Source organism: Ambystoma mexicanum, chromosome 9, assembly GCF_040938575.1.
Source record: "Ambystoma mexicanum isolate Mex_15411 chromosome 9, UKY_AmexF1_1, whole genome shotgun sequence".
NCBI classification, from domain to species: domain Eukaryota; kingdom Metazoa; phylum Chordata; class Amphibia; order Caudata; family Ambystomatidae; genus Ambystoma; species Ambystoma mexicanum.
This window is the reverse complement of record NC_090931.1, coordinates 195,041,315-195,064,512: the sequence shown is the minus strand read 5'-3', so window position 1 is coordinate 195,064,512 and position 23,198 is coordinate 195,041,315. Positions and strand designations below refer to the sequence as shown.

The 23,198-nt window shown below is 45.3% G+C and overlaps 1 protein-coding gene across 1 annotated transcript in view; it reads left to right on the top strand.

The window, feature by feature from the left end:
* The window catches only part of LOC138487293 (uncharacterized), a 56,211-nt gene extending 33,247 nt beyond the window's left edge, over positions 1-22,964 (top strand). Inside the window, exons 5-6 of the mRNA XM_069613905.1 lie at positions 18,119-18,247; positions 22,498-22,964. Of these exons, the coding sequence (XP_069470006.1) occupies positions 18,119-18,247; positions 22,498-22,796 (428 nt within the window). The 3' untranslated portion in view covers positions 22,797-22,964. The remainder of the gene's footprint in view (positions 1-18,118; positions 18,248-22,497) is intronic.
* The last annotated feature ends 234 nt before the right edge of the window (positions 22,965-23,198 follow it).

The window sequence follows — 23,198 nt, the reverse complement described above, 5'->3', positions numbered from 1 at the left end:
ATGGGGCGGGTGCAGAGGAAAAAACAAACGGTAACGGTCATACTAGGCCTTGTGACATTCTGACTGCAAGTGCAAAGACAAAGTGCAGGGGGAGGATGAAGGACAGGGCGGAAGGGCTGGGAGGAGGGAAGGGGCTGAGCAAGTACCAAGGGGAGCCACGGAGGGCAAGTGCCAGGGGAAAACAAGGGGAAAGGGAAAACTAGTGCAATGGACGGGGTGGACCAGATTCAAGCTAGTTCCGGAAGGGTGCCCAAGGGCAAATGCTGGTTGGAGGTGCTGGGGTGGACTGATCGTGGCAGGTCTAGCCTCTGGATTAACTCATAAGGGTCCAGGCACCACTCGCAGAGGCAGGGGGACATTAGCACAGGATGGGGGAGTAGGAAGGAGGAGGAGAAAAGGAAAGTCTTTAGATGTTTCTGTAATTTAAGCAGTTCTTGCTATATTCTGAGGGGGGAAGGGAGGGCATTCTGCCTCCCACTCTCTGCCTGGAGAAACGTCTGATCTACAGAGAGTTGCAGCTAGAGGATTGAAGAATTCTAGCAGGGAGGTATTTAGGTAGAGAAAGCGGGATGTAGTGAGGTACCACAGCCCTGAAAGCCTTGTGGATGATGCAAAGGGTCTTGAATTTAATCCTTGCAGTCACCGGGAGTCAGTGGAGAAATATTAGGGCTGGAGAGATGCGTTCCCTGGGCTTGAGATCAAGGATAAGTCTTGCAGCCCTATTCCGGATTAGTTGAACAGGGCGAAGGGTGGAAAAAGGCAGATTGAGCAAGAGGCTGTTGCATTAGTCCAGCCTAGAGAGAACCAGAGGTCTGCACACATTGAGCTTCTGGGGAAATGTGAGGAAAGGGAGAATGCCTCTGAGGAGGTGGAGCTGAAAGTTGAACTTCTTGGCAAGATCCGTGATGTGCGGAGAGAAGGAGAAAGAGGAGTTGAAGATGACCCCAAGGTTTTTTGCCTCACAAGAGGGGACCCAAGGAGGGTGGCCAGTGAGTGGGAGGGAATCAGGGAGCAGTTGTCCCAATGAGAAGGATCTCTGACTTACCAGCATTAAGGCAGAGATCTTTATCAGAGCACTATGCCTGAATAGGAGTCAGGCAGTCCGGTATGAGAGAGGGAGAAAACGAGGTAGAGGATGGAGCTTGAAGGAGAGCCATGTGTTTTGCTAATAACATTCCATGGCTCATTTTGCTGAAAAGCCACGGCAGTGGCCTTAACTCTCACTGTATGGGCATGAGGATCCTTGAGGGTGATTTTCTTTGAGACTTGTAAGCTTCGAGAAAATAGGCCACAATCCACCCGAAGCTGCCAAAGCGTGAAAACCTGGATCCTGACTGACAAACATAATAAAAAAGACCGTCAGATCTCCTAACTGTCTTAGAACAGTGCAGGTAAAAGTTTAGGGCTCTCTTGACATCAAAGCAATGCAGGATCCCCTCTCCTTTCCTTTTTGGGGAAGGAAAACATTTGGGTAACATCCTGTTTCACTGCTTCCATTCTTTATGAAATGTCTTGAGTCTCTGGTCTCTCCTCGGCTCTCTGCTTTTTTGGAATCCACAGACCTTTTTGATCCTGCTCAATCTGGGTTCAGGCCGGGATGGGGTACCGAGAGCGTCCTGGTCTCTGTCCAAGATGATATGGCCAGGTTGGTTGATGCTGGTGGGGTTGGGGCCCTGTTTTAACTAGATCTTTCAGCAGCATTTGACACCGTAGACCACCCTATCCTGCTCACCCGCCTGGCCCAAGCTGGTATCTCAGGCCAGCTGCTGACTTGGTTTGCCTCGTTCCTGGCCAATAGAACCCAACATCTTTCTCTTCCTCCCTTTCTTTCTGGCTGGTTCTCTCTTTGCTGTGGTGTCCCTCAGGGATCTGCCTTGTCTCCCATTCTCTTCAACATTTACATCTGGCCTCTTGTGTGTCTCTTCCACTCCTTCAGCATCAGGTGCTATTGATATGCTGACGACACAGAGATCCTGATCCGGTTAGATCGGGATCAGGCTGAGGTGTCGTCATGCCTGTCTCGGTGCTTGACTGCCGTGGGAGTTTGGATGCACTGCAATTAGCTGAAGCTGAATGGAGACAGGACAGAGGTACTGGTGGTGGGTTCTCCCCCTGATCCTTCACTCTGGGTGTCCTCCTTTTGGCCTTCTTCTCTTGGCCCTCCTCCGGTTCATACTGAGAAGGTGAAGAATCTAGGTGTCGTGATGTCCGCGTCTCTCTCGATGAACTCACAGGTGGCGGTAGTTTGTCAGTCGGGCCACTTTCACCTACAAATTCTCAAGAAGGTCTTTCCATTTATTCCTTCTCACCTTTGCCCTCCGGTAGTGGCAGCCTTAGCGTTTAGTCGACTGGACTGCTGTAACTCTTTATATTTGGCCAAACCTAAAGGCATAGTCCAGTGGCTTCAGCGTCTCCAGAATATGGCTGCCCGGGTGGCCACTGGCTCCCCTTAAGGAGCTCATATCTCCCCAGTTCTGCACTTGCTCCATTTGCTGCCTGTTAAACAGTGCATTACATTCAAGGCCCTTTGCTTGGTGCACTGCGCCCTACATGACCAGGCCGCAGAGTATCTCTGTGACATGTTCAGTTGCTATTGCTCCACACAGCCTCTAAGATCGGCAGTTGCTAACTTGCTTGTAGTCCTGCCCTGCCAGCACGCTCGCATCAGAGGTCAGGTTTCGTTTTGGTCGCTTTGGCACAGCTGTGCAACAGTCTCCTGCTGGCCATGAAAACACTCGCAAATCATTTGGCTTTCAGAATATCACTGAAAACGCATTTGTTTGGTTAACCTCTTTTTCAGGATACTGCCTCCTCCTTTCCTCAGCGCCATGATGCCATCGGACGACCGTGCGCTCTAAAAGTGCTACTAACATAACATAACATATCACTACATCATTTAGAGAGCATAGCAGAGGATCAGGACTAGCACTCCAGCATCCAATAGCAGAAACAAAATGCATCTGCTCTTATATTGCTAGCAGGCAGGTGACTTCCTAGAAGCCTCCACCACAGACAAGATTTTCAGCATAAAGCCCACAGTGGCAATGATATAGCGCCTCAGAAATCATCCTGCTAACTTCAGCAACAAAGGGTAAAAAGGGAGAAGATCCTCGGTCAATGGAAGATACTAAGGACCTCACTGCCTTATGCTGAACAGATCAGAGAACCAGATCTTCATTAGCCACATGGGGGTCAATGGAACCATAGAGCAGTTTAGACTTTTTCAAAACTCGCACAAAACTCTATGGACTAGGGGAATTGGAGGAAAAGCATACACCGACCGATGGTCCCACAGAATCTATAAGCTGTTGCCCAGAGAGTCCCACCTCTGTCCCATCCAAGTTGAGTAAAAGTGACATTTCCGATTCAGACTGGTCACGAACGGGCCCACCTCCAGAAACCCCAAGTCATGGAAGATTTCCTGCCCAATCGAGTCCTTGACAGGCAACTGATTCCCTCTGATTCCTTGTTAGGTTCTTCAGCCAGGGGAACAGCTTGAATCATAATACATTGGAAATAAGCCCCTTCCCAAATTTGAACAGCTAGAAGACAGAGTTGGGGAGACCTGGTTCCTCCCTGCTTAGTGATGTAAAATCAATGCCATGCTGTTGGTCTCTATCAGTAATGAAGATTTCTGTATCACAGGAAGGCCTCCACGTCCCTGAATATCGCATGTAGCTGTAGAAAGTTTATGTAAGATGCACACTCCCCCTGAGACCACTGTGCATGCACTTTGAGATAGCCCAGAGTGGCCCAACTATCTGTAAGAGAAGAGGCTAAAGTGCTCAGGTCTTGAAAGAAGGTTCACAGAATGCTAATCCTAAGAGTAAATAGTGGTTGCAGTGCCACCGCTCTAAATCTGGCTTGACGTCGACGGCATCCAAATCCTTTCTGATTGATGGTCCTACTGCTAGTTCCAACATGAAGGTAGATGTAGCTGCAGCCTCCTCTCCTTTAGACGAACACGAGAGACCGCAGGAGGAAGGGCTGCTGAAACCATAAGGGCAGAGAAAGTGGTTGATAGTTACTCGGATATACCACCCCCTTTTCGGTGTGGGTAAATCTCGGCACAGCTCTGAATTCCACCGGAAGCTGATGGATCTGATGTCCAGAGTCGGCATAAGGCGGAACGTTTTCTGATTGACCGAAAGGCGAATTGATGCAAGGGTTCTGAGAAATCCTTTCCTTTTATGACATTGGAGATGTCTGAACACTCTGGCAATACTGCTTGCCTGATGCTGGGATTTATGGTAAGCATGTGAAATTATAAGGGCTACCATACTCGGGAATATTGGGTTCCACCACTACACAATCCATCATTTATATCTCCAAACTCTGTCTAAACTCTTTCATTCCTTCAGAATGAAGTTTTAAAATTATGCAGATGAGTCACAAATGTTGATAAGACTGGATGAAATAAATGCACTACAAGTCAACCATTTCCTTAACTGTATGACTGTGGTTAACACAGAGATGAAGAAACATAGATTGACATTAATCGACACCACAGTGAACAGAAGTCTTTACAATTCCTGTGATTAATGTAATAATGTGGGAAACCTAACTGAAAATGCCTCCCAAAACTGAAAAACGTGTGCAAGTTAGGAGTTTAACACTATATTAAGCATAGACACAGTAAAAAGGAATGTAGCATTTAAAGGTTTTACTAAGTATATATGCTTAATTTAAGCACTTTTTTCAAATGATAGCACATTCTAAAATAGTGATATTGCAATCTCAAACACACTGTAATTTGACAAAGACTACTTACATAATGCTCATATGCACAATAAATCTCTTTAAATTGTTAAAAACCTTACAAGTTAGCATTTGTACACTATTAAATTTAGCATAGACATAGTAAAAACACTTTCATTCACCATGATCCATGGGATCCACAGGCAGAGCGCACATCACAATGGAAGGCTCAACAGATTTGCTGTTGGTGCCAAAAAACAAAATAAGACAAATGAATACCTATAATTAGTTATTTGTAACGGCTTAATATCGAAGAGGTGTCTAAGCACGGACCCAGATTAGACCAGTGCGTTGTCACTGAGCTATACTACCTTATAGGCAATAAGCAAAGAACAACATCAAACATATAACATGTTGAGGTTATTCCTTAATACACCTTGAGATGACAACAAAGCAACACATCTTTTTGAGTGCCAATTCTATTCCAATTTCAAATTATGAACGTTTCTCACACGTGACGCCATGGCATCATCCATTGTTTTGCAGGTGTCATGATTTATCCTGAGCAAAAATAATCTGCAACCGGTGCCCATTGTTCTAGCCTCATATAATACCTGCTTCTCTGCATTTTTGCGATCGTCCTTGATTTGAGCCATAATTCAAAAACACTTATCAATCATTTGGTGTGCACTTCCAAATCAAAAATAAGTCACCAAGAAAGCATTGCCCGGGTTTAGTATGACAAAGAAATGGATTCTAATCAACAAAGTATACTCTCGCTTTCGAAAAAAGAAGTCAACAAATGCTGTGGAATGATTTTGACTTTCTATTTGGACATAATTTGCTTTTCAGAATGATTTAGATTCTCGTGAAGGATAATTCAGCTAATTTCATGAAAATGCTTAGCATTGTTCTCCTTTCCAAGGTCTGACAAATTGCATCCAATGCTCACTCTAGGTGTGAAGTCATACAATGTCTAATGTGTTCAAAATCCTATTGGCGGACTCAAATTCACGTGTATCAACAAGAGAATTCAGGTGCCTGCGACCCTTTATGTCTGGGGGCTATTTACAAATGGTTTCAGAAAACTGGTGGTAACTCCTCCACTTTAGCTCCCAAAATCGCCTGTACTACCATCCGGTAATATCGGCAAACGTGTAGTTTGGCGGTGCAGGGAAAATGGAGGTAAACAGTATTGCCTCCACTTTTTTCCTGGACCTCCAAACTTGTAATGAGCCCCAATATGATGTTGCTTAATAAGATATTTTAGACCTTTGGCACAATTTATTTTCTTAAACCTATGTTGTTAGGTCTTGTTGTAAAACTGATGATTCAATTCTAGGATCCAGATTTACAGAAGGTAATATACTCAATGTCCACCATCACTCTTTGGATAGGTTACTTAGTTATTTCTAAAATGGATAAAAGTACTGTTGTTCAATTCGTTTAAAACCTGGGCACGTCCAGCTCTCGGGTGTAACTATTTCTGCTCCCCCAGTAGAAATGTGTGAAGATAGACAGTAGTTTGAGTCTGTTTGATCAGGAACTGATTCATGCACATCTTGAGAAAAGAAGTATGTAAGACCTACCATCTTCATGAGTGAACTGAGCTCTGTCTGAATCCTTGCCATCATGGATCCCTGTCTGGGGACAAAAAAGACATTATTACCAAGAAGATGCTTTTCAATATCCGACAAAGTCACAAGTGAAAGATTACAATTTTTTCTGTCTTTGGTTTTGTTCTTGACTCTTGCTACCCCAAACTGCCCGCATGTTACTCATGGCATATACATGTACTACGTACTCATGTCTAAATTCCCCCCTGGTTGAACATTGACCCTTAATTTGGGTTTGGATTTTCATCACTAAGGGAGGGTACCAGTGAATAATCTGTCGTTGCAGTTTGAGGTTAGTGAGAGTGTAACATGGTGTTGATACAGACAAAACCTTATTTGAACGTAGTCCTCTTATACTGCCAGAATGATCTTAATAATAGCAGCTATTACGTAAGGGTAAACATGATCCTTAACCAAAATATTTCTGATATCCCTTTTTATTTTCTCGACATTTTGTTTAATAGGACATTTGTCATTTTGGAGAACTTCTTTGTCATTGCATTTCAACAATCTTTGGCTATACGGGCATCCTCCAAAACACCTTTGTTATCACACCAAGAACTTTCCTGTCATTTCCTGCCAATATTTAGGCAGTCCCAATAGCTAGCCATAATCTATCCCTTAAATATTTCCTCCCCACACTCCAACATTGCGCCAAAATATCAGATAGTGTACACATATAACGTTTTTCATTTAAACACCTTCTAGAATGCTTTTGCTTTCAAGTATTCAAACATAAGTTGCCATCTAACCCTGTCTAATTGCACTTTTGGTAGGCTACTAATAAAAACAGTTTCTGTTTTGGCTATTAAATTATACAGTGTCATATTACCCAACATAGTGCAACTACTTGTTAATCCCTAAAACTCTGTGAGTCTGTAAATGAGAAGCAGCCTTCTTCTCTAGATTAGTACTGAACTATTCCTAGTATCCTCTTGAGAAGTGGGAAACACTTCGCTCAGGGGTGATGTACCCTGCTACTTAGAACACAATGGCCAGGCTCCTTCCATAAATTCAGCCATAACCGGGGGAGCAAGGTAAGAGCATCTAAGCCAATGGGAGCCTAGACCTGATGTGGCTGGACTTCACATTCCTTGCCTCTGGGGCAATGTCTCCCATGTTAAGTCTTTTGTGCATCCAGCATAATCCTCCTGACAGTACCTAGATTCCATCTGCTCAGGTTGGGGGATGGAGAGGGGGGCTGATTCTTCTCTATTCACATTGCCGCCTTGTGTAATACAGTGCAAGCGAAGCTTAGATAATGTATATATCATTTGGGGCGCAGTCGACTCTGAAGACCCATCTCTACCATAGGCAGATCTCAGAACACTCTACTGTGTTTACCCAACAAAGTTAGTTGCTCCATTGCCAGGGTACCTCTTGACCTGTACGTGCTCCATGCAAGTTACTCTTTTCTCTGGCATACCATACCCCTACCAAGCTAAATGCCTGCCTCTGACATGCAACAGGCAGCATGCCCCTCCCTCGCAAGTTCAAATCCTGCGACAAAGGTTGACTCAGCCCTTCATAGTTCGGAAGACGATAAATTGAGTACTACTTAATTGGGCAATAATATAACCAACAATTACAGCAACTCGACGTGTGAGGAATCCGGCATGAGGCACTATATAAAACAAATTATTATTATTATTATTATTGCTTTGGTTTTAATTTCCATGAGTAAACATGGCACCTTATCATATATAATGCATCCCCCAATTAGAGGTCAATGATTACCTTGAACATCTGTATGCCACCCTGAGAAAGGGCACTTTACATACATTCAACATTACTGCTCATTCATTGAAGCAGTGCACAGACTAGCCCTTTATTTGTGTTTACATGTGTATCTCAAAATTACTTTCAGACTTTCTCTAAAATGTATCCACACATTTCAGATGTACTTACTTTTTGATTCCCAAATACAGATTGCCCCCAACATGTATGCCTTTGGGAGAAAATTAACTTTCCTTCATTATCCCTCTAAATATCCTTGTATGGAGTGTCAAATGTTTGAGAATGAGGGGATACACATACATAATGAGTCAGGATTTGATGTCAAGGTACTGCACAGGAACTGATGTAAGCAGGCACCAACTGTCTCATCTTCCAAACACTACTCCAAGAGATAACGAAGTGCACCAGAAGGCCACGCAACCAGGACCAAAAGACTGGACAGTACAAGAGTGGGCCTTGTCCCTCGAGGGTGAGGTGCAGAAGCCAAAAGGGACAGGACCGCAACAGTACAATCAAGCTAGTGGGCTCTGGCCCCTTGCACACCCTGACTCACACAAGGTGGACAGTCCTGCAGTTAATCGCACTGGTTAAAGAAACACTGGGCTGACATTCAGGAACTGGCATGCCGCAAGATAACCTTGACTGAAGGTAACAACAAGGATGGAACATGGAGACAAAGCATGGGCAGATGAGTACTTTCACTGGAATCCAGCACCCAACGAGATGCCGATGACAAATGATGCTTCGAGGCCGAAGGCGTTGGCAGACAGACAGCTTTCACAGGCTGTCATTGCATACATAGGTGTGCTTCATCCTCTTATTGGTAGCTGTGAAAGAGCAAAGGAACTTAGACAGATTAACCCTTAGGTGCCTCCAGAAAGCAACAAGACCTGTGAAACCAGTGATCTACGAGAAGAGATGCAATGACCCCTCACAATTCCGCCCGCCACCAAGGATGGGTGATGGGAGTATAACTTTCAGAATAGCAGACAGAGTGGCAGAAACTGAACAGGAGGTGAAAGTTCCCGAGAATATTCTTCGGGCCTAGACCTTGACAGTAGAGTAGAAATTCAAGCGTTCACCCCTGCCTGTGAGAAACAAGAAAAGACTGACTCTGAGGAGCAGTAGAGTCAGAAAGCGCAATGTCAGAGGAGCCAGTGCGCTGATGTGCAGGCTTGCAAAGGGACACATGACTTATGGCATACATGTATCGATACTTAGGAAGTTGAAATTTGGCAGATGCCAGGGAAACAATTTTCAACATCCGAAAACAACTAACAAAGTAGGGCTTGAGCTTGTGGTGACATTGCAGGATATGAATGTATTCTTGTTGATTGCCAAACTCGCTCATGGACTGCATAAGCAGGAGTCGGTCCGTGCATTATGATCAGCAAGGCGTCTGCAAGTGTCTTTAGCCTGTTGCAGTGTGTGCTGGGCAGTGTGGTGTATGTACTAACTTGTGGTGTTTTTACAATCTTCTTCTTGTGCTCGGGGGATGGGACTGGTCCTGGGCAGCAAGACAGGGAACAAGCAGAGTTGTCAAGCAGTGGAAAGGGGAAATGCCAACATATACGGGATGATGTTTTTTTGTTGCGAAATTTGGATAGTGAAAGGAGTTCTCTTGGGTTTGGGAAGTAGAAAAGCAGATCTACTATTCTACAACATGGTTTACTCGTTCCATTTGGCCATTGGTTTGCGGGTGGAAAGTAGTGGGGCTGTGCACTTGAAACCTATTTCTTCCAGCAGAGCTTGCCAGAATGTAGCCATAAACTGAGGACCCCGGTCCGGGACCACTCTGTCAGGTAAGTCATGAAGGCGGATAACGTTTGGAACAAAATAAGGGTCAGATTTCCGACATAGGGTAGAATGGCGAGTGGAACAAAATGTCAATATTTATACATGAGAAAATCGGAAGGCACATGCACAAATGGTAGTTCTAGAGGCTGTAAGAGGCCCGCGGGTGGTTATCAGGTTTCCTTCTGTTGAGTGTAAGCCAGGCATTCCTGTACATATTATTTGTATATCCTTTGCCATGTGGTTCCACCAAAGCCAATGCTAAACCATCTCCTTCTTCTTCTGTCTGTGGTGTCCGCACAGCTTGTCATCGTGACACTAGTGAAGGCGTTTGAGGTGAGTTTCTGGCACAGGTACATACAGTTGATTCTGCAGGTATAATGTGCCTTCCACTTTAGTTCTGGTGTTGATTCACAAGCTTGATGATCTCAGGGGCTTGCAGTAATAATCTGAGCGGCTTCTCATGTCCTGACAGGGCCTCTATTGAGTTAGTTGAACAGGTTGCAGAATGGGTAGTGGGTCTACCAGAAATGGCACAGAAACAAGGTTTTTGCTTTCACATTAGTCAAACTGAAATGGTAAAACAATGGGGCTCATCATAAGTTTGGCGGTGCAGGAAGAAGTGGCAGTAATTGCTTTACTGTCACTTTTCTCACACTGCCAAACTACAATGTTGCCGGTGAGGTGGCCTGATTTATCTCCATGTATATATAACAAGGAGGACCATTTTGGGATTTCCTACTGTGACTTACCCAGTTCAGTATTCACACTTACGAAACACACCGTTTCTTTGTTAAAAGAGAGAGTTGCAAGGGAGCAGACATGTCTCTAGTTTAATTCTCAAGCGAATGTTCTTGCACAGTGTCGTGCTAAAAAAGACATTAGACCATGCTGGGTCATGCGTTTGCTGCTTCTTAAATTAAAAGAAAAACAACATTTTCTAATGGGTTTTCTCTATTAAGCAGGTGCAAAGAGTTAAAAACAAGCGAAGAGTGATGGACTGTTCTTCGATAGCTTTTTCAATGAATTTTTCAATCAATTTTTTCTCTTAGTTTTTTCATTAGAAGAGGGATCCTCAGGGTTGTTTAAATTTGGGATCCATGAACCAAATGCACTGACTCCAGGTAGTGTTGTTATATTCTTGGGTCAGGTCATTTCATAGCCGACCGGTTTCTGTGGTAAGGGGTGATTAAACCACATTCATCAGGGCCCGAAATATGGGCCAGTAGGTAAAAGCCTTCTTCATTACTGGTGCAGCATTGTCTGCATTAATAATATACCTCTCCCTGTAGGGATGACAGGAGGGGATAGGGAGAAAGAGGTCACAGTTTAGAACCTATGGTGTGATGATTGCATAACACACTGCACAAAAAATCTAAAAATGGAAAGGGAGTCTTACCCTATCCATGTTGCTCATTTGCGCACGGAGGGATAATGGCGGCCTGGGACCTAGGGGCCAGAAAGGACAGTGTTAATGCCATATGGATTGTGCATATACACAATCGCTTTGGTGCATGTAAGTATCTAGTCATTGATTTACATAACCAAAGATCGCAGTTGAATGCTATGCTGGAGCGGCCGCCTATGGCGTGCCCGCTCACAATTCCAAACATAACTTGCGGGCGGGATGCGGTCTGACACAATCCCGTCCGCGCGCTCATCTCGAAAGAGTCATCTCCCGTTGATCGGGGACAGCGCCTACTGTGTAGGCACAAGAAAATTACCTGCAGCTTCAGTCTGGGTCTGGCGAGCCGCGCGTGAGAGGTTTCGACGCTGTGGCTCGTTGGTTCGTTCAGGCCAGTCTTGTCAGTTTTTAGACGGAAAATCCAAAGCTGCTCTCTTCGGAAGAGGAGGTCATGTATGTTGCCACCCCTGGTGGGTACTTTGATTTTCTCAATGATCGACCATGTAAAGTCCGTTGGGTTATGCTTGCGGTCAAGAAAATGTGTCACCATTGGAGCAGTGATTTTTGCAGTCCGTATACATGACCTATGTTCTGCCAGGCGTATTCTAATAGGTCTCATGGTCATGCCCACATAACGTTTCATGCAGGGACAAGTGATGACATAGATGACATTACAGCTATTACAGTTCGTCAAGTTCAAGAGCTGGATGTATGTCAGGCACCCCACGAGCAAAAAACAGCTTGCATTACCGGCACCGGTAATACCAGCAATCCTCCCTTGGAGTCCTATGGACTCCATGGAATGGGGAATTACTTAGCATTGCCAGCAACTGTAATATGCCTGAAATTCCAGCATATTAGGTGCCGGTAATGATTATACCGTTTGCCAGTATGCTGCTGGATTTATCGGGACACCACCAAACTAATAATCTGAGCAAAGTATCTAGCGTACATGCCAAAGGATGAGGGATGGGGCTTCTTTTAAGAATGCCATATTTTTCTGGTTTGTAAATCAATTGTGGCAAATTCTTCCTCACTAAGAGAATATTAGTGACTTCTCATTCTTGAGACCATTATTTTTGATAAAATTGTTTTGAAAAAACAACTGAACCTCAATGTTTTTGTCTTTTTTCAACCAAATACATCTCTTTTTTACTTGAAAACTGAACTGTTAGTAATCTTAACTAACCCTATACCCAGACTGGGTTCTATAGAGAGTGGCTGTGTGACCTAGTGTTCCCCTTGGTCTCCTGCTTCACATGTATTTTGAATTTGGGTGTCTCCAAATTCGTCGCAGTCAGCTAAGTATGATTTAGTCTGTTTTTAAACGCCTCAACTCAGCCTTTCATCCATCTGAGGTCGATAAATGAGTTCCAACAAAGGTTGGGTGATATTGGGTGTGTATTTTTCTATATAAAGCGCTTAAGTGTAAGTGCTATATAATAACACATCATTATCATTTGGTCATGGACGTCTGCTTGCATTCACAGTAATTTGGTAATATGGGCCGATAAACACTGATCTTAAGGATACATATGACGATCCATTCTTGGATGAAATGTACATCATATTATAGTGATGTCGTAACCATATTTTTCGTAATGTACAATGCTATGTGATGCCACTTCCTGTTTTCTCAACGGGTGAAAGGTCGTGTTCCATCGCTTCCTGCGATATCACTTCGGGGTGGGGTCAAATGACATCACTTCCTGTGATGTCATCAGGGGGTCAAGGGTCGTGTGGTGTCACTTCCGCTACCCCTGGCATTTCGGTGAAATGACGTCCCTGGGTAGCCGCCAACTCCGTAACACCATTTCTGCCGTCTGAGATCTGAGGATATCAGGCGGCGGAAAATACTGTGCCCCGTTCCCGTGGAGTCCCATAGGAAGCACTGACACTGTTGTCAGTGGTGCTGGTGCTTCCATGGCAACCCTGACTACCAGGGCCAATTCACCCGACAAGTCACACCTGCCGGGCGCATCTGCTCCGGCAGGCAGAGCCGTAGTCTGCCGGTCCGGAAAGGGTGCCAGTACATTGCTACGGCACCCTAAGTTCCTGGCCGGCGGACTCGTTATGAGGCCCATAGTCTTATAACATAAAGTGCACTATATAGTGCGGAATGGCACTGGAATGTTGAGAAATGTGATGTTGAAACATGATTGGACATTTGACAATGAAAAGTGTGGCCAAACATACGGTTGGAGAAGTGTCTGATGAGGCGGTGCTTTCTAAAAATAATTTGGAATAAATATGGATTTTTAATTCTTACTTTTTTGTTCCAAGAATCTTTGTCCAAATGGTTTGGTCTCTTCCTTCTGATCAAAGTGCAGAAATAACTGGGTTTTGTAAATGCGGATGAGGCTGGATTTGGCCGTGGAAAAGGAACTGTTTTCCTATGTCCATTTCTTTGAACATACTATCTTACATGATATGATATGATATGATATTTTATTTGTATCGCGCTCGTACACAAGTGTTTCAGAACGCAACTAGGCAAGGGAGGGGAACAAGGGAGAACACAGCACAACATAAAAACGAGCTTACTAGGCTCAGTGACATTGAGAACGCGCAAGTGCATGGGAAAGGGAAAAGGGAAAAAGTGCATGGAAGGGGGAGAGTGGAAAGTGCAGAAGCCGAGGAGTGCAGATAAATAAAATAAATAGAAAATTGAGGCAAACTGTGGTAGTGCAGCCAGCAAGTGGCAAGTGCTGTGTTTAAGGCAGCAGACTGGGTAAGTCTGAATAAGTGCAGAAAAAGAAGAGAAATGGGGGGGGGTACAGATACAGTCCCCAGTGCAAGGGGTAGCCAGGAGGCAGTGCAGGAAGGTGGCAGGGTGAGCAGGTACCTGGGCCCAGGGGACAGAGGGTAGCCAGGTGCACAGTGCCAAAAGAGCGGATCAGCAGGGGTGAAGGGGAGCGAAGGCAGACGCAAAGAGGAAGGTTTTGAGGTGCTTCCGAAACCGGAGATGGTTCTCCTCAAGTTTTAGAGTGGCAGGGAGGCTGTTCCAGAGCGAGGCTCCAGCCAAAGATAGAGATCTACCCCCAGCTCGTTTCTTTGAAAAACGACTGGCCCTGAGGGAGTTAGAGGTAGAGGAGCGAAGAGCTCGAGAGGGGAGGTATTTGCGGAGGGATAGATGAAGGTACATGCACATGTTTATCTAATACAGGGCCTGTGGTAGCGGCCCTGTAGTTATGGATAGGTTGCTCTACTCATAGAAAGAGCACTTTTTGGCTGGCTTATAACGTTGCCGCTGTTCAACAAATCCTCATTAATAGTTGTAAAAAAAGTATATGGCCCTTTCAAAACTATTTGCGAAGTTTGGTGCAGTTTTGTCCAGGGGGGCAAAGTTATAGGGGGGGTCCCAACATTTGTGGAAATCCTCATAGATGCAATGGAAAAAAAAGTTTCTTGTGCCTACAGCCCAAACCGCTGGATGGATTTTCACCAAATGTGCGCTAGGAGGGGTAGCTCGGTCCCAAAAGTGTGCTTTTATACATTTTGGTGTAAATCCGGCAAGTATTATTTTTTTAAATGGCCAAAAAGTAGGTACATAAAAATGTGTGATATCTGGACCCGGTCCGCGGACTCACTTCCTGTTTCAGAGTCCTCGGACACGTCTGGGCCAATCAGGGGTTGGCGTGCTGTTCACGGACATCATACACACCCGCTGATTGGATGGTGAAAACGTGAGGTGCGTCATATTTTTTTAAACGGTCGTCATGTTGGATCCGCGGACAGCTGCTGTTGTCTGCGGATAGAGCAATGAGAAAAAAGTTTGGAAAAAACATTTTGGGTTATTTGGTGGCCGAAAGTGGGCCTGGAAAGGGAGGGGAAGTGAAATAAAGTTGATATGGAGCTGTTTTTATAGGTGAAAAGGGGATTTGCAGGTGTGGCAGAGTCCACGGACATTGCTGCTGATCACAGACAGCACAGTCAGAAAAAAGTCTGAAAAACACATTGGGGTTATTTGATGGTCGAATGAGGGCCTGGAAAGGGTGAGTGAGTGGAATAAAGTTGGCATGGAGCTGTTTTTATGGGTGGAAAAAAGGTGTGCAGGTGCCGCCGAGTCCGCGATCACTTTTAGTGTCCACGGACATCATTTGGATGGCAGGGGGGTCTGGGTGAGTCTTGTTATTTGAAGGTGTATTATACATACTTGTTATGTGTTCTAATTCTATTGTGGTAGTTTTGGCCACTGGCAACACATAGGGCCTCATTACAAGTTTGGCGGTAGCCTTGCGGGTAAAACCGGCAGGCTGCTGCCAAACTTGTGATTTTTTCCAACATCCGCGAATGGGCAATTACAGGGTTATTACGGCCCTGCCGCACCCGGTAATTGCCCATTTGTGGGCACTGGAAAACAATGCTCCCCATGGGATTGAGGAGGTCGGATGCACCGGCACCATTCAGAATGCTGCCTGTGCATCCGACATGCTCTGCTCGCGGGTGCCGGTATGCCTGCCAGGCCAGTCCTGGCAGGGGGGAAGGCACCCATGAGCAGAACTCGTAGTTTGCCGGTTCGGTAACAGCAGTACCAGCAAGCTTACCGGTACCATTGTTACCAGACCGGCAACCTTATAATGAGGCCCATAGTATAGTAATACGTGTGTAGTAATTATAGGTACTGTAGGGGGCATATACAGTATTTGTAACATGGTGGAATGGTATAATTGAAGTGTTTATGGTGTGTATGATAGTAGGACAATTGAGGATAGTTCTGCTTGATGTCTCCTACGCCTTTCACACGGTCAACTATTCTATCCTCATTAAACGGTTACATGATACCTTTAACATCATGGAGCGGGCAGTGGACTGGCTGGCTTGTTTTCCTCACTAACCACCTTTCCCAGCTGCAACTGGGCTGTTTCTACTCCACCACCTCACTGTCTACCTGCAGAGTCCCCAGGGTTCTATCGCATCATTGCGGCTCTTCAATATCAATTTCATCCCTCCGGCTCACATGATGTCCTTCTTCTTTTCTCACTTTCGGTGTTATGTTAATGACACACAGCTTTCCTTAAACTTCCCTCAACTAATTTCTTCTCCTCGTTTTTTTATCCCTGATTGTCGGACCACCATCGAGGTATTGTGTGCGGCTAACAATCTCTGTCTCAATGCCAGTAAGACAGAGATCGCTCTTAATGTGACACCTGTGCCCTGTTTTTCTCCTACTCTCTGGCCATCCTCTTTGGGCCCTGTTGTCCCCCCATCATGTGTGACAAAAAACCTTGGGGTCAGTCCTTTCTCTCTTTTACTCCTTACATTTTGGCGCTTTTAAAGAAAGCCCACTTTCAGCTTCTCCTCCTTACAGGCATTCTACCGTTCCTCACCTTCCTCCAGAAGCTCAACGTCTGTAGAGCCCTGGTCCTCTGTAGGCTGGACTACTGCAACAGTCTCTTCCTTAACCTCCCCCATTGTTGTCTACCCCCCTTTGGCTAATCTAGAATAGGGCCGCTAGCCTTATCCTTGACCTCAAGCCCAGGGATTGTATCGCTGCAGCCCTAAAATGTGTACCTTGGCTCCTGGTGGTTCCAAGGCTGAAATTCAAGATCCTCTGTATCATTGACAATACTTTCTGGGGCCTGTCACTACAATATCTTCAACTTTGTCTCCATAAATGGTGCCCTGCTAGAGCCCTCCCCTCCTCTAACTACAATTCTCTGCTTGTCAAACGCTTTTTGAAACAGAGAGCGGGAGGCATCTGTCTCTCTTCGGCCGGTGCCTCTCTTTGGAACAGCCTTCCTGCTCCTCTTATGCTTTAGCTGGACTTCCTTAAGTTCCGGAAATTCCTGAAAACCCTTCTTTTCTCTTCCTTCCCTGCTAACTCATAACAGGATACAGTGGCTGTGAGAGTAGACTGAAAATGCATATTTCCTGGTCTATTCCTATTTGCACACCTTGACGTGGAGTCCGGCTGTGCCCAGATTTCTTGTGTTGGATTGACCCCTGGAGAGAGTTTGTTTTTTTATCCAGAGAGGTGCATTGTTCATGAGATCCTTGCAGTGGATGGAGCATGTGTCTTGAAGGTGGTGCAGACTTGGCGGGACAATGAGTGCATTCCCCCAAAGAAGGCAGTGTTGTGGTTGCACTTTTCGAGTACTTTGTTGAGTCAATGTGATGTGTGCAGGAAGATCTTTAATGCAGACAAGGTGATTTCTGGGACTCTCGCAAAAAGGATTTCCCGCCTACCAAGATATACTAGGACCAGTGGCTCATTTGTGCTTCAGGACTCTGAATCCGGGAGATATGGCTTTATTCTGGAAAGGAGCGAGAGCTGGTAAAGGGCTGTCTGGACCATCTTGGGGGTGTGGGTCTTGAAGGAGAGCTCACCGTCTCTGACACATGCTAATGACTTTGCGTTTGAGGGCAGTCGGGTTGCAAATCCATCGAACTAAATTTCCTAGAGCCAATTCTGGGTCTGTCTTTGTCTGGAGCTATTGGAGGTGAGGGATCATTCTTTCTTGCTAGGGATTAACATCCATTAAGCGCAACACAGTTATATTTCACCCATTTGGATATGCATACATGTGACATACAGAATGTATCCCCGTTTCCTACAGCCACATTCATCACCCTAGTGACACAGCACACATGACGTATTTGTTAGTCAGTATAACCGAACATAGCTTTATGATTTCCAGTAGCGTTGTACAGCTTTCATGCACAGAGTTATACAGATTTAAATCTTAAATGTAATTGGTATCTCAAAGTTTGGTGCTAGACCAGCAATATCGGTGTTGATGCTTCATGTCTGATGTTGTAAAGAGTGTGTGCTGTGCGTTTAATGATGTTGCCCATGTCTGTTCAGAAGCTTTGCAGTTCCGTTGATCATGTTATAGTATGTGACTTGTGTGTGTTTCTCCGTTAGCCAACAGGGCGGCTTTCTCCGCATCCATGAGCAATGCCTCCGAATGCATCACCGCCACGCGAGGGAACATGAGCATTCCGTACAAGAGGATCTTCGTCAACCATGGCAATGCCTACAATGCCAGCACAGGTCAGGGCACCAGCCAGGGTCGGACTGGGGCAACACATGGTCTCGGGCACCAATGAAAAAGTGGCCCATACTTGCAAATGGCAATTCATTCCTTTTGGGACAGACTGAGTAGTGCCCAAGGGGGAGGTTTTGATTTAATGTGATGCAAATTGTGTATTTAATATTCATTCAGTAACAATGGTCAAAAGCAATGGTGAAGTAACTTATCAAAGTGGCCCATTTGGAGCAAAAAAGTCGCTCTCTTTGACCCAAAAAACTGGCCCCCACGAGCATTTTCCGTTTTTGGTTCGGGGATTGCCCCATTGCCCTACAGGCCAGTCCGAGCCTGGCATTAGCGAGAAACCAGTCATGCCACAAAATGTTCACACAATAGAGAATTAGAATCTTTGAACTCATAGCGGGGCCAAAGCACAGACATTCTCCCAGGTGGAAGTCTGACACACACCTGGAGGAAGGCATCCTTCACGCATGCTAACATGGCATTTAAGCTACAAAAAGGAAATGTACACATGTATGCATGACATATGTGGACACAATGTGCCCAAGGCATCCGTAAATTACCAACAAGTAAAATCAGACTGGGCTGAAAAGTTATCCTCGAGATTTCTTCATCGAGGGAGAATCCATCGAATTCGTTTTATTTTGCTAGGACATTTTACTGCAAACGTATGTGGGTGAGACCCCCTGCACCACCCATGCCCCAACACCCCTCTACCTTTTTTACTACCCTAACCATCCCCCCACTTACATTTGTGGTCAAATTAGTTGACAAAAAATCGATCATTTCTCCCCCGATGGAAAAACCTGCGATGGAATCTAGCTATCCTGGTGTACCTAGAGGAGGTAGAAGGGACATGCAACGTGCATATAGTTCCTGGCCACCTAGGAAGACTTTTTGGGATATTCAGAAACATCTAGCCATGCCCTTCCCATATCGTTATGCACAGTTAACTCTCACACCCTCACACATGGTTCATGCATATCTAGTCTGCAAAGCATAGCAGGTGCACCCACGCGTTCAATGCTTCCAGGATGTATGTTGAAGGAAGATTGACCTGCAAATATATTTCTCATGCATTGGATTTAAAAAAAATATATATCTTCATTCTTTGAATATACCCATCCCTCAGGCTAGCACCCACTAGAACAACCTGGAATATACAACCTAACTCTGTGGAGGTGGGCAAATCCATGGGAAAGAGCCTGGATGAATGGGCAGCTATGCTGTCAGGTTCCATGAAAGGCACAGGAATACTAGATAAGCCTGGTTTTCCATGCCGGTCACTGCACAGTCGTGGGCATCCCGAGGTGATCATACGCGTACAATTCACCTCTGCAATGGTGTTCGCCAATCATAGCAGCTCCCATTGTTCCGCTGATTTCCAACTTTTTCTTCTCCACTGGTTGGTCTTTTATAGAATCACATTATTTGAATATTGATTACTGAGCAGTGGAAGAAGCAGTATATGTGAACAGGCAGAAGCCATGGGTGGGCTTCTACTATATTGAGTGAGGCTAAATCTGAGGCTATTGTTAGTTGCATGAGGGTTTGAAGTGACACGTGACACGTGCCAGAGATTAGCAGAGGCTGCGCAAGAATGGCAAGAGGCATTTACATGATAAAAGTGTTCATCACCGGTACAGTTTTCGGTGAATTGTGGGTTCTGCCATTCTTCGCGTTATAACAGTAAATTAACTGCTGATGCTAGCAAAGGAATTGACTCATGCTTACATTGTCCCGGTCCTACTGATACCCGTGGCAACCCCCAAATGACATCCATGCCTAGGTTTCTCCTACCCCTCAATCTCTCTGCTCCCCGCCCGTCCTCCCGCTTCTGCTCTTTCTCCCTATTCGTCCTTCTCTACTGGAACGCCCTCCTGCAGACGTTAAATCTACCCCATATATGGAACGGTTCAAGACCAGACTCAAGCCCCATCTTCTAAGCCAGCGAGCGGGCTTCCCCACAACCCCTTTCTAGCTGTAGTCCACCCCCTTCCATACTCACATACTCTCCTGTATATATGTGAATATGAAACATCTTATCTTGTGTCTCGTGACAAGAGACCAATAATACATGTGTTAGTAAAATATTTTCCTTAGTCTACATCCTAGGTTACTGTGCCCCATTATCTGCCCCCTAGCAACTAGATATGCATTCCCACACACCCTCAATCATTGAGAAGGCACCGCACCCTAGGATTGCCTCTGTCCCCTGTATAGCTCCCTTTATATGTAATTTCTGGTGGAAATGGCAGCTAACTTTTAATAAATAAAAATTCTAATTATCATGATTGCGTGCTATAAAATCTTCCTGTTCCCCTGTCGCCATCTTTTATTGCTGAGATTCGGAGTTGATCTCGCTGTCTCCTCCAACACCCCACACTGCGTGCGCTTATCCCCCTTTCTCACACCTGTCAATATTAATGCCCTGTGTCATCCTTTTCATACCACTGGCCCTGGGGTACTAATAGATTTAAGCCTCCGAGAGGGACGCGAGAATGCCATCACTTGGCTTGGGCCTGTAACTTCGTCCCGAGCTGTTACTGGTCGGTTAAGTCCCATGGAGGGCTTAGTAGTTACACCTATTGTGGGGAAATAATGATGGTATTAGAATGTCCCCAGTAAAAACTCCACTGGTGGGGTTCCCTTTCCCCCAACACACGAGTGTAAGGGACCACGTATTAAATGGGGTAGAGGGGTGAGGAGTAAGGGGGATACCCCCTGTATACAAAAAGAAAGGTTTGAATAAGGGATGGCAGAATTTAAATGCCGGCATTTATCTGCACTCACCACTAGCCATTGGCTAGCAATATTAACTCTTGGAGAGTTAGAAATGGTGTCTGTGTGGATGTATAGAACTAAGGTGGCAAGTGACTTTTTTATGGCTGGCTAGTAGTTTGCAATTTGAATTTTTGCACCCTGTCATATATGACCATATTAATGTGGGTCCCCTTTTCCTTCTGCTGTTCAAGGAGGCTAGCTTTTATTTAACAGGTGGCACAGGGAATGGCAGCACCTCTAAGTAATAATTGCAATGCTGGGGTTGGAACCCTGGCTTTGGTGGCGCTGGATTTGACTGTTGTCATTTATTATGGTAATGCCTTTGTGTAGGCTCACCCAAACACTGCTGGACACAAATGGGTTTTCATGTTGCTTGTTTTTATTAGTTGTACAGTGGGCAAAGAGTTTGCCTGGGTCTTGCAAGCAATTGTTGGTACATTTGCATGACGAGAAAAGCCAACACGTGTTTCGACCAGGGGTCTTTATCAAGGCGTGGAAGTGCAGGACTGGGGGGTCCTTGAAATAATAGCTGAATACTTTCTGAAAAGCCCTGTAGGGCTGCAGCGAAGTTATGAGATCACGGCCATCATATGATATTGCTTGCAAGACCCCGGCAAACTCTTTGCCCACTGTACAACACAGAAAAACAAGCAACATTAAAACCCATTTGTGTCCAGCAGTGTTTGTGTGAGCCTACAACCAGGCATTAGCATAATACATGACAACAGTCAAATTCAGCGCCACTAAAGCCAGGGTTCCAACCCCAGCATTACAATTCTCACAAACATCGGGACTTCAGGAGCTCTGTTCCGCAGGAACCCTAGAATCGGCTGCAGGAAGAACAACACACACGTTGATTCGTCAAGTGGATCAGCAGAGGGGTCCTACCTTACCTATAAGCTCCTATCTTCCCTCGCCTCTTAGAAATGAAGCTCACACCATGAAGATGGAGGCTGCGGATCTTACGCAGTTGGTGGTAGGTTCCCTATGCTGACACGTCATGTCTCACATCTAGAAGTAGTGCAACATAAGGTTCTGTGTGATTTGGCCGAAAAGATTTTATCGAAGTAGATTTTGTCGATTTTTTTTTTTACTAGTTGGTTTTGCCACATACATACGCGGGGGAGTCGCTTGCGGGCCCCTTTTAAGAACCCTACATTAGTTGTTGCCTAAAACCACCCCCACATATATTTGTGGTAAACTCTGCTGAAAACAATTTGACGAATTCAAGTTCGATGGAATCTTCAGCGGGCAAAACTCCGGATATCGCATCGTAAATAAATCGATGCTGGCTGCTACTCACCATCGATTCCCTTGTATCGTTGACTAAGCAAGGTAGATAACAGCATGGCGCCAAGGTGCCACTGCAGAGAGACTGACTAGGGACCTTTCCCTTGACTTAAATGGGACACTTTTGATACATGTAAACAATGCCAGCTCTTTAAATCATATTTCTTCTACACTCTAGGCATTTTCACCGCACCGATGCATGGCGGGTACAGCTTCACCTTCACTGTGTACTACGATGCTGGCTCGGCTGGCGCTCGCACCAACATTTACGCTTATCTGGCCCGGAATGGTGAGATCATAGTAGCAGCCCATGATGACAACACCGAAGACCAGGAGGACAGCAGCACCAACAGCGCCATCCTGGAACTCAATGCCGGCGACAAGGTGTCTGTGCGGCTCGGTCCTGGGAGGATGGTTTGTGACGATGGCTTGTCTGGCTACAATTCATTCAGCGGCTTCTTACTTTACGAGATGTAAACCAGGGCTGCAGCAAGAATTCTATGGTGTCACGACCCCACGTTGATTATAATATTCCAGTAGCAATACAATCATACTGTCATTATAATCTTTGGAGTTAATCTGTCTATTACCTTCAAGTTCTTGTGTAATCCTTTTGTAATACTAAAGTTCTGATGTTAGTGAATACTCACTGGCTTAAAGCAATATTTTCTAGAAACGGACAAAGCTCTGGGGGTGGGGAGGGGGCATTGTACACTCATGAGGCATTTTCCAGGGTTCCTAATTTCAACAACAGCCGCACATTCCATGCAAAAACAAGATGGCTGCTGTAATTACGATGCACACACAGGTGGCACTGGAGTCCAGTCTTGATAGTACAGTGATTTATTCTTCTTAATTGGATACAACACAGACCTTCTA